General features: G+C 45.0%; 1 protein-coding gene across 1 annotated transcript in view; it reads right to left on the reverse strand.

The window, feature by feature from the left end:
- Positions 1-14,410, reverse strand: part of LCMT1 (leucine carboxyl methyltransferase 1) — an 83,876-nt gene that overhangs the window by 40,270 nt on the left and 29,196 nt on the right. Inside the window, exon 5 of the mRNA XM_068246732.1 lies at positions 8,536-8,597. Within this exon, the coding sequence (XP_068102833.1) occupies positions 8,536-8,597 (62 nt within the window). The remainder of the gene's footprint in view (positions 1-8,535; positions 8,598-14,410) is intronic.

Genomic DNA, 14,410 nt, shown 5'->3' on the forward strand with positions numbered 1-14,410 from the left:
CTACCCTGCTTTTAGTTTCATTGTTATCTGCTTAATTAGTCTATTAGCAGCTGTGATAAGAATCCCTGACTGGCTCAGTCTAGGTTTGACCTGGAATCATTATAGCTGAGTCACTCTTCTGTGGAGTCTTTTCAAGCCCAAGCCTGCCCCCTCCTGGCTCAGATTTCCTGCTTTGCATACTGACAGCTGTGATGACATAGGAGGGGCTGCTGCTGCTGAGAGAGAATCTCTGAAACAGACAAGTGTGGCTACAATATGATCCCTGTGTGCTCTGTGTGCACTAGAAACTGATGATGACTGCAGTTTCATTCCTATGAGAGACACTTCCTACAGGCAGCTGCACATCATACCAAAATGAAAGCACATAGATGAAAGGCTGCATTTAGCCTAGATAGCAGCCTAGTCTCATATAGCCTAGACAGCACATCCAGAACAACTCATAACCCGGAAGCAGTAGGGATATGAGCCGGCGGCCATATTTGATTTTTCCTGGAGCAATGATGGATAAAAAAAAAACACTAAAAAAGGCACACCAGAGCGGCGAAATTATTAGGTAGAGCATTTATTCTTTACAAGCTATCGACTGATATTTTTATTTTGTGTGAAACGTTCATCTCTGGTTCCCTTTAAGTCTTAACAGCATTCAGTAAAATCCCATTCTAGTAAATGTTAGGGGACCTGGCCAAGTAGTTGCACTATATCAGAATTGGCCATATATTGCATATTCATACAGGCCCATGGTCAGGACTGGGGACGGAGTTTACTATAGCCAGAGCATTGCTATATCAGAGTTTACTATAACATGAATCTACTGTATTTAATTCACATACTGTATACAGCAAATGGGTTTTTAGATTTCATTTATAGCATTTATCACACACTACTACACTTGCTAAAAATCCACCAAAAATTATTCTAAGTGATTTACTATTATTGGAGGCACAAAGACAATTATCCAACACCGCTCACTATGCCAAATTACAGGGGGACCCCACAAAAGGCTACAGGATGGCACTTAATAGGATGGTTAACAGATTGCCTGCAAACATCAGACTACATGTAAGGACCCTTATCCCTGAAGAGCCTAGAACAGCCTGCTTTTACATGCTTCCCAAGATCCACAAAGAGGGAAACCCTGGCAGGCCCATAATCTCAGGGAGCGGAACTCTTACAGAGAACATCTCAGGGTGGCTGGAAAACATTTTGAAACCTCTTGTCTGTAAAAGACCCAGCTACTTACAGGATACCACCCACCTCCTGAACAAACTGTCAGCCATCGGCCCAGTACCTGAGGGAACCATACTGGCCACGATGGACGTGGAGTCCCTGTACACGAACATTCCCCATGATGATGGTATTGCGGCCTGCCGTAAATATCTTCAGGGTCAGGGCATACCTGTAAAGCCTATTACTGGACTGATCAAATTCATTCTCACTCATAATTATTTCACTTTTGGACAGGACCTCTATTTACAGCAGATGGGCGTGGCAATGGGTTCGCGATTCGCTCCACAGTATGCAAATCTATTCATGGCCAAAATCGAAGAGGAATACCTCAATGCATGTGGCATAAAACCCTTGGCCTACTTCCGCTTCATTGATGATATTTTAATCATCTGGTCCGCAAGTGAGGATGATCTTCTCCAGTTCCACAGGAACTTCAATGCCTTCCATCCTACAATCAAATTGAAACTTACCTACTCTCACACAGAGATTAACTTTCTGGACACCACCATATACATCAGGGGTAACAACATACAAACCTCTGTGTATCGCAAACCTACAGACCGTCCCACATACCTAAGATGACAGTTTTCATCCCAAGCACATTAAGAACTCTATAATTTACAGCCAAGCTATAAGGTACAACCGGATTTGTTCTGACAGGATGGACAGAGACAAGCACCTGGATCACCTTAAGAACACTTTCATTAAACAAGGTTACAGTCCTCCCATGGCTGAGGCCCAAATCAGGAAAGCCAGCAACATCCCCAGGACTGAACTCCTGAAATATAAGCAAAACCAGAAAGAGGAACGTGTCCCTTTGGTTGTCACCTACAACCCACACCTGGAAATCTTAAGGAGGATTGCTAAGGAACTTCATCCCATTTTACACAAGGATCACAGACTGAGAACGATATTCCCTAAACCTCCACTCTTGTCATATCGGCAACCACACAATCTAAAACAGATGATTGTCAGGAGCTCTTTGAATAGGCCTCAACAAAACGGAACATCACCCTGCCGACAAAAAAATATGTGGGACCTGCAGACACATTTACTCCACTGACAGGGTAACGATACCAGGTTCACAACAGGAGTACAGAATACAAGGTAAATTTTCTTGTGGGTCCACCAATCTGGTATATCTGATCATGTGTGCTAAATGCCCCAATGTGATGTACGTGGGAGAAACTGGACAAACTCTGCGCAAACGTATGAATGGACACAGGCACACTATTAATGATACCAAATCTGGACTCCCAGTTGCTACACACTTTCGGTCCAACGGACACAGCATGGATGATCTTCGTGTCACTGCCCTGAAGGGCGGCTTCAAAACGTCAAATGACCGATTAATAGCAGAAACAAAATTTATAAATTGTTTCAAAGCTGTGCAGAAGGGTCTGAATAAGGACAACAACTTTCTATATTGGTATGAGATTGATGATATATGAACTGTCTCAGCCACCCTAGCTGAACTTGTGAACTAATAATTTACGATACCTCTGGGTCAATCCTAATACCAGGTCTGTGAGTAATAAAGTAAACAAGGATCCTTATCTTACCCCATTTAGATGGTCTGTTTGTATTAAGGCATCTTAATGATGTATTTATGCTTGAAAAAAATATCTGTTTTTCCTTTTGATGTTGCATGTATATAAGCTGTCTGTACCACCAGCTTGCAAACTAACAGGATATAAACCTGACGAAGGCTGCAAGGCCGAAAGCTTGTTTATTCTTATTCATTTGTAGTTAGCCAATAAATGGTATCATCCTGATTTAAAACTTCTTGCTTTTACTGATGGCTAACACGGTACAATACCCTACTGCTACTACTGGACTATGTATGATATTAGACTAACAAGTTAAAAGGGATGGTGCAAACATAAAACAAAATAAACAAAAACACAAGATCTACTTACGTGGGGCTTCCTCCAGCCCCTGGCAGACCTCTCTGTCCCTCTCTGCAGCTCCGGTGTCCATCGATCCCCTCCATTGCAGATGCCGACTTTGCAGAACGTTGCAGACCATGTGAGTGTGATTACGAGTGGCGCAGGCGCAGTAGATGCCGACCTGGCGAGGCCAGCAACTGCTATAAAGGGGATCGGTCGGACACCGGAGCTGCAGCAAGGGACAGATAGGCTGCCAGGGGCTAGAGGAAGCCCCAGGTAAGTAGATCCCTCTTTTTATGCTCGCATCTGTCCTTTAAAGGGAACCTGAGGTGAGAGGTATGTGGAGAATGACATTTATTTTCTTTTAACCTCTTGACGACTAGCTAACGCCGATCGGCGTAAACTGTCTGCGGGTTTTGAGCGGCCGTTGCATGTCAGTTCACGGAGGGTGTCTCAGTGGACTGCCTGCGAGCCTCCGATCGCGGCTCGCAGGCGAAATGTTAACATGCGGGGAAGAAATCCCCGGTGTTTACTCTGTACGGCGCTGCAGCAGCTGAAGTCTATCAGAGGCGGTACAGGACGTATCGCCGTCCTGTACCGCCCACAGAGCCAGGGAGAGGGAGGGAAGGAGAGGGAGGGGGGGGGGGGGGAAATAGCGCTGCGGAGGGGGGCTTTGAGGAGCCCCCCCCCCCCCCGCAAGGCCCTGCCTGCAACACGATCTGTGCTGGGGGCTGAAGAGCCCACCCAGCACAGATCAATGGGAAATCACTTGGTCGGCAAGTGGTTAAACAATGCACATTGCCTGGCTGCTCTGCTGATCTCTGCTTCAAATGCTTTCAGCCACAGACCCTGAACAAGCATACAGATCAGTTTTCTGACTGAAGTGTGACTGGATTAGCTGCATGCTTGTTTCACGCGTGTGATTCAGACACTACTAATGCCAGTGATCAGCAGGACTGCCATGCAACTGGTATTGTTTAAAAGAAAATAATAAAAAAAAAGGAAACATGGCAGCTTCCATATCACTCTCACTTGAGGTTCCCTTTAACTGGCAATTCTGACATTTCAGCTGTGTCTCTATTGATGATACACATATACATTACTTATGACATGTATATGAAACATTTATTGTTTTTAAAGGACAATCTTTCTCTGGGTAATATCTTGTATAGGCAAAACCCTTATTTGCACTGTGAGCCAGGCGGCACAATAATTACAGGGTATCGTGTACCACTGCGCATACGTTTAACATTAACCACTTCACCACTGAGGGGGTTTACCCCCTGACCACCAGAGCAATTTTCACCTTTCAGCGCTCCTTCCATTCATTTGTCTATAACTTTATCATTACTTATCACAATTAAATGATCTATATCTTGTTTTTTTCCACCACTAATTAGGCTTTCTTTAGGTGGGACATTATGCCAAGAATTATTTTATTCTAAATGTGTTTTAATGGGAAAATAGGAAAAATCTGGGAAAAAATTCATTTTTCAGTTTTTGGCCATTATAGTTTTTAATTAATGCATGCTACTGTAATTAAAACCCATGAAATGTATTTGCCCTTTTGTCCCGGTTATAAAACTGTTATAAAATTGTCCCTATCACAATGTTTGGCGCCAATATTTTATTTGGAAATAAAGGTGCATTTTTTTCAGTTTTGTGTCCATCCCTAATTACAAGCCCATAGTTTATAATAAAGTAACAGCGTTGTACCCTCCTGACATAAATATTTAAAAAGTTCAGTCCCTAAGGTCACTATTTATGTATTTTTTTTTTATTGTACATTTTTTTTATTAATTACAAAAAAAAAAAAAAATTGGGAGTGTGGGAGGTAAGGAGTTATTTTTTTGTGTAAAAGTAATTTATTTGTATGTGAAAAATGTGTAGGGTGTAGTTTTACTATTTGGCCACAAGATGGCCACAGTAACTTTTTGTTTTAATGCGACCTCCAAGCGTCCTTCCGGAAGCTTGGAGGAAGTACTTGGAGGCTGGGTAAGATCACAATGATCGCGCTGCCCATCGGAGAGCAGCGGATCATTGCGGGGCTTAGATCAACGAACGGGAATGGATTTTCCCATTCATTGATCTCCGGGCGAGCGGGCGGCGGCGTGTTTACTAGCGGCGGGCGGCGTGTTTACGAGCGGGAGCGCGGACAGCGGCGGGAGTGCGCAAAGTACGGATTTCTCCGTCCCTGGGGGTTAAAGGATGGAAAAAGGGACGGAAAAATTCGTACGCGTGGGGGGGAAAGTGGTTAATGAGCAGCTCAAGAATCAGAGGGTTTTTTCTTTTCTTTGCGTTAGTTGGCATTTTTATTTAGCATTTATTTTTGCAGGGAAAAAAAAAATATAACTGTCTGCGCTTTGTTTTGCAAACTGCATTTGTTTCTAATTCTATAGATTTTTGTGCTGCAAAACAAAACAAAAAAAACAAACAAAAGTGTCCAGCCAGACAATGTTTTACTTTTTTCTTGCACACAGGGACGTTACAGGCACACGTTAGTGCAGCCTGTAACGCTCCCCCAACGCACAGCAATGTAACACAAGTGGGCTGTTCACACTGCCCACGTTGCGTTACATTGTAACGCAGCAAAGTGCTGCATGCTGTGCGTTCTCCGCGGCTAGGCCGCGTTAGACTGTTTGCACATGCTCAGTCATGTTGGGGAGGAGGGGAGAGCGGCCGGGCACATGGCTAATTAATATTCACTGCACTCAGTGACGTGCAGTGTTTACTTCCTGGAGCGGCCGCTCTGTGCGGCGATTGGCCGGGCGGGACCACGTGATGCCGCATGCGTCCAAGAGTACGCATCACAGACGCCAGAGTGAGCTGCACAACGCGGCTCACTCCGACGTCCACACCAGAGAGCACCAGGCGTTGCGTTAGGGGCACGTTATGTGCCCTATAAAGTCCCCTAAACGCAACGTCCTGGTGTGTAACTAGCCTTAGGCTACATTCACAGTGCCCCTTGCATTCCACGGAACAGCAAGAATGCAATGGATCGGGAACCGTTCATAACAATCAAAAGTATGCTTCACTGTCACTGAGCACATTTTATGGTAATGCGTGCAAAGGCGTGAGAGGGCCGACTGGCATCTTTACAGAGAACCTTTCCAAGGAGTGCTTTTGTATAGAATAAAGGAAATGCTGAGAATCCCCCATTTGGAGATGGGTTAGTCCATAATCTGTCTTTTACTATCTACTGTGAATGACAAAGGAGAAAATCTATAGCATATTTTACACTGCGAGGAATGTGCTTCTCATGTGTGTGTGTATACATGTAGGATAAGCGGAAATCTGAAGCAGATTTTGCCAGCATTAAGGATCTGGAATTCTGAAACAATGGAGTGGAATTCACAGTAACCGAGGCTGATAAAGTCAATGAGACATGACACACTGCCTGCGGTGCAATGCGAGGGAAGTGCTACAGCCACCACAGAAGTAACGCACAAACTATTGTTCAGACACCACTGCAGCCAGATAGATCAGCAGGGCTGCCAGGCAACTGGCGTTTAAAAGAAAGTAAATATGGCAGCCTCCATATCTCTCTTATTTCAGTTTTTCTTTAAAGTGTACCTGAGACGGCGGATAAAAAGTTTTATACATGCCTGGGCCTTCCACTAGCCGAGCGCTGTAATAACAGCCCAGGAGATTTGGGTGCAGTTGGCGCCACCATAGGCCGTAATAGGAATATTATCCCCGCCGCAGAGAGCAGCAGTCCACAAGGAAGCTACTTTAGCGAAACAATTGTTGACCGGACAGGTCTCTGTGGGTGGTTTTACCGGAATGAAATGGTGATGTATTGCGATTGGATACATTCAACTGTACTATGATGTCTTATAATTGCAAGCTCTGCTAATAAACATGGCAGTTCAATATCAGCTGGTGCCCATGTGAAAACGTTGCTTTTGTTTGAGGAATTACGGCTATAGTGGCACACAGGGAGTAACTTTGGTGCCGTCAAAAGAAGGAGCTGCAGTTACTTTTAAAACACTGTAATTCAGGCTCCAGCAATAGCTGGAAGCCGAAGGGGAATAGTAATTAACACCGCCGGGACTTGTGCGGCAGCAGGATCAGCCAAATACCAGCTGTATCCTGCACCCAAGTCTCCTGGCAGCGAGTTCTCTGGTATGCTTCCTATAGCCCTCTTTATGCTGATCCGCCCCTCGCCGTCCTCCGCCTGCATCCTCTGCAATTTGGCCTGGTAATTCAGCCACTCTGCGCAGGCGCAGTAGGGCCATGCACGTCCCCACACCGTGCTCCCGCAGCCAGGAGCACAGGCACAGAGCTCTCCCGGTGACAGGATTATGAAGGGACATGTGCATGGCTGGGGCGCTCATGCTCAGTAAGACCCGACTTCCGACATTACCGGGCCAGAGTGTGAAGGAAGGAGGAAGCGGAAGAGGACAGCCAGGAACGGATCAGCGTGAAGAGGGCTAGAGGAAGCCCCAGGTATGTATGACACATCTTTTATTTACTTTAAATGCTGGTTCCTTTACTGAGTTAGTGATCACCCAAAAAGGTAAGAACAGCATAGAGGTGATTGACAGAAGTGTAAATTGAATTGAATGTCTGATCAATAAGGAACGTTGCTCAGTGAACGACAGCCCTTAATTTCATGCACTGTCAGCAGTGCTGCTCCCTGGATTGCATTACCATTTTATTGTGACTGCCAGGGTGCCGCCAAAAACTGAATCTAAGGAGGCTGCAGCCTGTAGTGCAGGGAGTGGCTGCTGTCTAGGCTCCTCAGCAAATATTTTAAAGTGTACCTGAACTGACATGTAAATTGATGAGAAACTTATAGTACTAGGCATACTTAGAATGTGCATGTCTTATTTTCTATTTTTTCATTGTAAGGGTTAATAACCTACTGCATTAACTATGAAAATAAAAGCAGCGGAAGGCTGAACAAACACTCCGGATATCAGGATCGTGACAAAACGTTGCAATGCTCATTTTTTTCTTTGTTGAGAGCTGAATGAACTAGATTTTATGTCACACTAACATGGCTGAGATTTACAGTTCAGGAGTTAAAATTGCAGCTGTTACATTGTATATAGGAGTATGAAACTCCAGGACAATTCTATTTACCATTCCTACTATACATACAGTTAATTATCCCTGAAGCTGAATCTTCAGTTCAGGTTTACTTTAAAAGTGGTTTACTTGACATCTACTAATTAAGGCTCTTCCAAACAGATAATAAGCCCTGCAAATGAGTACTTACACTGGAATAGGACATTTGTGTCTGGAGTGCTGCTTTAACATAAAAAATCCCACTAAAAGAAAATGCATCTAGTGCCTATATTACTCCCCACAGGCTCTCACACCCTCTGCCCCGTGCTGGGTTGGTGAAGAGTGCTGCCATGCAGATCAGGTGTTGCAGGTAACAATGAGGCAAATAGGACAAGCACACACTCACCTATGAGCAGGGAGTCTCCATTGTGAGTTTCCATTATTGGCTTAGAAAGTGGCGGCTTGGACCTGTGAATAAAGAAAAGTAAACAAATTAAATGGTGCCAAGCAGTTTTTTAGCACACGTTGGTACAGCCTGCACCGAAACGATTTTTATAAGTTCAAAAAGAGATGGTGAGGGAGCACGGGCTTGTGCCAAGGTGCCAGCTTATGTAACACTGAGGAAAACAGAGAGATCTCCATGGAGAAGGCACGGGTGACTGTTGTGAACCCAAGGTCCCTTTTCTACTATGCTGAAACACTGATGTGTTTTAAAAAGGACCACTATCGCAAAAAAAAGTATAAAATTTAAAATACGTGTGCACAAGAAGTATATTTCCCCCAGATTGAAAAGCACTAAAAATACTTTTCTCCCATGTTCCTGTTGCTTACAGTAAGCAGTAAAACGTGAAAGATCTAACAGGTTTTGGACTAATCTCCTCATGGGGTATTGTCAGGGTTTGCTTTATTATCAAAAGCACTTATTGAATGGCAGTTGCTCAGCCACGTTGCTAACATAGTGTGCAGATGACTAGGGAGGCTGGCCAGCATCTTTGTATAGATAATTTTCAGTGATTGCCTTTGTATAGAATAAAGGAAATATTGAGGATCCCCCAGGAGGGGGATGAACTAGTCCAGGAAGGTCCCCATTTATAGAGAGACCGAAACATGTCAGGTTGTAAATGTAGGGGGGGTGTATTTTTGTATGCATCAGTGCAGTGATGAGAGAGAGCTATGATTAAGGACCAGTAGGTCCGAAACATGTCAGTTTGAGATTCCATGTTTTAATACAGGATATGTCCTAACAATAAAGAGGATTCGTGGTGAATTGGTGCGGACCTTTCTTCTGTTGGAGTGTTCCTGAGGTTTTGCTAACCCGGTCCAGCACAATTATCCACCGGTGGGGTCGAGCGGTGGTTCCTTCACTCATACATCAGTGCAGTAAGAGTGAATTTATCCCTTGCAATGTACGCTGAGGATTGCCTAGTATCACCTTCCACTGTTGTGTCACCAAACTAGTATGTGCTAGCAGCGCTACTACGTTTTTATCTTTGATCTTTCATTAAAAGTTATGTTTTATTTATTTTTTTCCTATTTCAAGGCTAATCTGTGTTTAACTAGCCCAAAACCTATCAGAGCTGTCCAATCTTAACTGCTTACTGTAAAGGGACTTAAAGAGAATCCGTGAACTTCATCCCAATCAGTAGCAGATACCCCCTTGTACGTGAGAAATCTATTCCTTTTTACAAACTGATCATCATGGGGCGCTGTATGACTGATATTGTGGTAAAACCCCTCCCACAAGAAACTGAGGACCATGATCCTGGCAGCTTCTTGTCGTTGAACCTTGTTGCATTGTGGGAAATAGCTGTCCACAGCTGTTTCCAACTGCCAAAAAAAGCAAACCGCAGCTACATCACCTGTCAGCAGTAAAAATGTCACCATGTGATAAATGTCAGAATGTAAATCAGGGATTTAAAATTGTTTACAAAGGGCAAACACTGACTAAATCATTTATACATAATTATTGTAAAAATGAAGCACTTTTTTTAAAATCACATTATTTTCACTGGAGTTCCTTAAACATAGGAGAAAAGTAATTTACGGGAGGAGTATACTTCTTATAAGTATGCATACACATATATTTTAAATTTTACAACTTCTCACAAAGGTACTCCTTTAAAGGGGAACTTAAGTAAGAGGTATACGGAGGATGCCATATTTATTTCCTTTTAATCAATACAAGTTGCCTGGTAGCCCTGCTGATCCTCTGCCTCTAATACTATTAGCCATAGCCCCTGAACAAGCATGCAGCAGATCAGATAAGGTGTTTCATACTTTAAAGTCAGATCTGACAAGACTAGCTGCATGCTTGTTTCTGGTGTTATTCAGATACTACTGCAGAGAAATAGACCAGCAGGGCTGCCAGGCAACTGGTATTGATTAAAAGGAAATAAATATGGCAGCCTCCGTATACCTCTTACATTAGTTCCCCTTTAACCAATCAGCTGTTCCATAGCATTGTAAAAAAAGCTGCCAGTTACAAATGCATATACTGTAATGTAAACAGACCCATAGGGAATCATGTACATTTCCTTCACATAGGCTGCGCATCAGTTATCTGTTCAGTTTTCATTGACAGCAACTGATTCAGTGTGAAAGGACCCCAACGCCTTCTGCTGAAAACCTGATGTGTTTTATCCACTACCCTCATGTGTACCAGTCACACACAGGCTATTACAACAATAAAATTCCTCAGCCCTTTAGCAGTTTCAATAGAGTTATCTCGTTTGAGATAAGGGCACTGCTTTTGACTTCAGTCAGCAGAACTCGTTGTGCTGTAAATTCTTGGAATGCTTTGAGGTCTCTCTGCTAGCAGAAAATACAGAAAATGAAAGCAGAAGTCCTCTATTACCGTTTCACACTGCCCCCTAGTGACAAGTGGCCATATAGGTACTCACAATACAGAAATACTAATTAGAAGCAAGGAAATGCAACAAATAAGAAATAAAAAATGTGCTAAAATAAATCGGCCTGGAGCATTTGCAAATCTCTAAATAAATTGGCTGCTAAAGAGTTAAGGAAAGTAAACAAATGAACTGGTGTCAAGCAGTTTTTAGCATGTTGGTAGAGCCTGCGCTGAACCATTTTTATAAGTTCAAAAAGCGATGGTCAGGAAGCACAGGCTTGTGCCAAGGTGCCAGCTTATGTAACACTGCGGAAAACAGTGTTACATAAGTATTTATTCACCTGGGCAGCACATCAGTTATTTGCAGGGATGCTCTCAAATTCGAATTCGGATGAAATTGGAATAGGGTTATTCAAATTTCATCCTGCTAATTACTGCAGCGGTGCGGGTGGCTTCCCACGCTGCGTTCCAATCCGACGGTCACGTGATTACATACACTTCCTCCTTCCAGGTGTAAGGAGGAAGTGTATAGTCACGTGACTCCGGAATGGAACGTAGTGTGGGACGGAGCAAGAAGATGGCTGATAGGTAAGATTAACCCCCCCCCCCCCCCTCGGCCACCCGCACAGCTGCAGTAATTAGCAGGATGAAATTCGAATAACCCTATTCGAATTTCATCTGAATTCAAATTTGAGAGCATCCCTGGTTGTCTGTTCAGTTGTAATTGACAGCAACTGATTCAGCGCGAATCGACTTCAACACTTTCTGCTGAAAAACGGATGATTTTAGGCTCTACCTTCATGTGTACCTGTTACACACAGGCTATTACTATGAAAACATTCCATAAAGGACATCTGAAGTGAGAAGGATAAGGAGGGTGCCATATTTATTTCCTTTTAACCCCTTTGGGACCGGCTGCCTACCCCCCTTAAGGACCAGGCATTTTACATGCGGGGGGGGGGGGGGAGGAGGGGGGGTCAGGCAGCCGGATCCCTGCTGTGGGCAAGTAGGTATGGCCCCCCTGGGTGGCAAGGTGTCCCCCGTACTGCTGGCAGCCTTTACTCACCTCCCAGGCTCCAGCGATTAGCAGCTGTAGACACCTCCGCTCTCGCTAGATTCCCGGCTCGTACTGACGCCAAGTCCCGGGTTGCGGCTTGATGACGTCATCATCAAGCCGGGACCCGGCACTTAGCGCCAATACAACAGGGATGCCGGCCAGAGCGAAGGGGAGCGCCGATCATCGGGGGAACGGCAGGAAGGCGAGTGGATCCTCTTCTTTCCCCCCTACCGCCGCAGCTCCGTAAGTGATCACTATGATCCGCCGGCGATCATAGTGATCACATGATCAGCAGCCATACGCGATGGTTGCTGATCACTGAGAGGAGATGTCAGCTGTCATATGACAGCTTAATCTTCCCTCTCTGGTGCGCAAGATCTCGTCGTGATGGTTAGCGGACGTTGAATCAACGTTCAATCAGGGCGGCAGCACCACCTGCTGGACGTAGATTCAAACTACGCCGCTCCCCAAAAGGTTAAACAATACCAGATGCCGGTTAGTCCAGCTGATCTTTCATGCATCAGTAGTGTCTGAATCACACGTCTGAAACAAGCATGTGGCAAATCCAGTCAGACTTCAGTCAGAAACCTCTGATCGTCATATGCTTGTTCAGGGTGTATCTATGGCTAAAAGTATTAGAGGAAGGAGGTCAGCATGACTGCCAGGCAATGCGCATGGTTTAAAAAGGAAATCGATATGGCAGCCACCATATCCCTCTCACTTAAGGTGTCCTTTGGACCACCAATCTTCCCCTACGTTGCTGTCACTTACAGTAAGTAACAGAAATCTGTCAGAACCGATAGGTTTCGGACTAGCCCATCTCCTCATGGGGGTTCTCAGGGTTTAATTTATTTTTAAAAGCACTTTGCGAATGGCAGTTGCTCCATCCAAACGCCAAAAAAGAGTGCGGTGAGCAGGGAGGCTGGCCAGCATCTCTGTATAAATCTTTTTCAAGGAGCGTCTTTACAAAGAATAAAGTCCATGCTGAGAATCCCCTATGGAAAGATAGACTAGCCCAGGGGTCGGCAACCCGCGGCTCCGGAGCCGCATGCGGCTCTTTTTCTCCTTCGCCGCGGCTCCAGTGTCAGTGGCTGACTGGCTGCGGGGCGCATGTGACGTGTGCTGTTGTTGCTGGCCGGCAGCCTATCAGAGAGGCCGCCGGACCAGTGCCGTGCAGGGCTTCGGGCGGCCATTTTCCCGTAGCCCTGCAGGCAGGACGTGACGTAGGTAGAGCATCGTGGGAGTTGCGCGCCACTAGGTCGGGACCGGAGGTCGGGACAGGAGGACATCGTGACAGGAGGTCTTCTGACGAGGTGAGTAAATGGGTTTTTTTTTTCAGATCTGCTTGGATTGTGCATATGGGGGTCATATCTGCGAACTATCTGTGCATATGGGGGTCATATCTGCGAACTATCTGTGCATATGGGGGTCATATCTGCGAACTATCTGTGCATATGGGGGTCATATCTGCTAACGATCAGTGCATATGGGGGTCATATCTGCTAACGATCAGTGCATATGGGGGTCATATCTGCTAACGATCAGTGCATATGGGGGTCATATCTGCGAACTATCTGTGCATATGGGGGTCATATCTGCGAACTATCTGTGCATATGGGGGTCATATCTGCTAACGATCAGTGCATATGGGGGTCTTATCTGCTAACGATCAGTGCATATGGGGGTCATATCTGCTAACGATCAGTGCATATGGGGGTCTTATCTGCTAACGATCAGTGCATATGGGGGTCATATCTGCTAACTATCTGTGCATATGGGGGTCATATCTGCTAACTATCTGTGCATATGGGGGTCATATCTGCTAACTATCTGTGCATATGGGGGTCATATCTGCTAACGATCAGTGCATATGGGGGTCATATCTGCTAACGATCAGTGCATATGGGGGTCATATCTGCTAACGATCAGTGCATATGGGGGTCATATCTGCTAACGATCAGTGCATATGGGGGGTCATATCTGCTAACGATCAGTGCATATGGGGGTCATATCTGCTAACGATCTGTGCATATGGGGGTCATATCTGCTAACGATCAGTGCATATGGGGGTCTTATCTGCTAACGATCAGTGCATATGGGGGTCATATCTGCTAACGATCAGTGCATATGGGGGTCATATCTGCTAACGATCAGTGCATATGGGGGTCATATCTGCTAACTATCTGTGCATATGGGGGTCATATCTGCTAACTATCTGTGCATATGGGGGTCATATCTGCTAACTATCTGTGCATATGGGGGTCATATCTGCTAACTATCTGTGCATATGGGGGTCATATCTGCTAACGATCAGTGCATATGGGGGTCATATCTGCTAACGATCAGTGCATATGGGGGGTCATATCTGCTAACGAT

The sequence above is a fragment of the Hyperolius riggenbachi genome, chromosome 7 (assembly GCF_040937935.1).
Source record: "Hyperolius riggenbachi isolate aHypRig1 chromosome 7, aHypRig1.pri, whole genome shotgun sequence".
In the NCBI taxonomy this organism is placed as follows: domain Eukaryota; kingdom Metazoa; phylum Chordata; class Amphibia; order Anura; family Hyperoliidae; genus Hyperolius; species Hyperolius riggenbachi.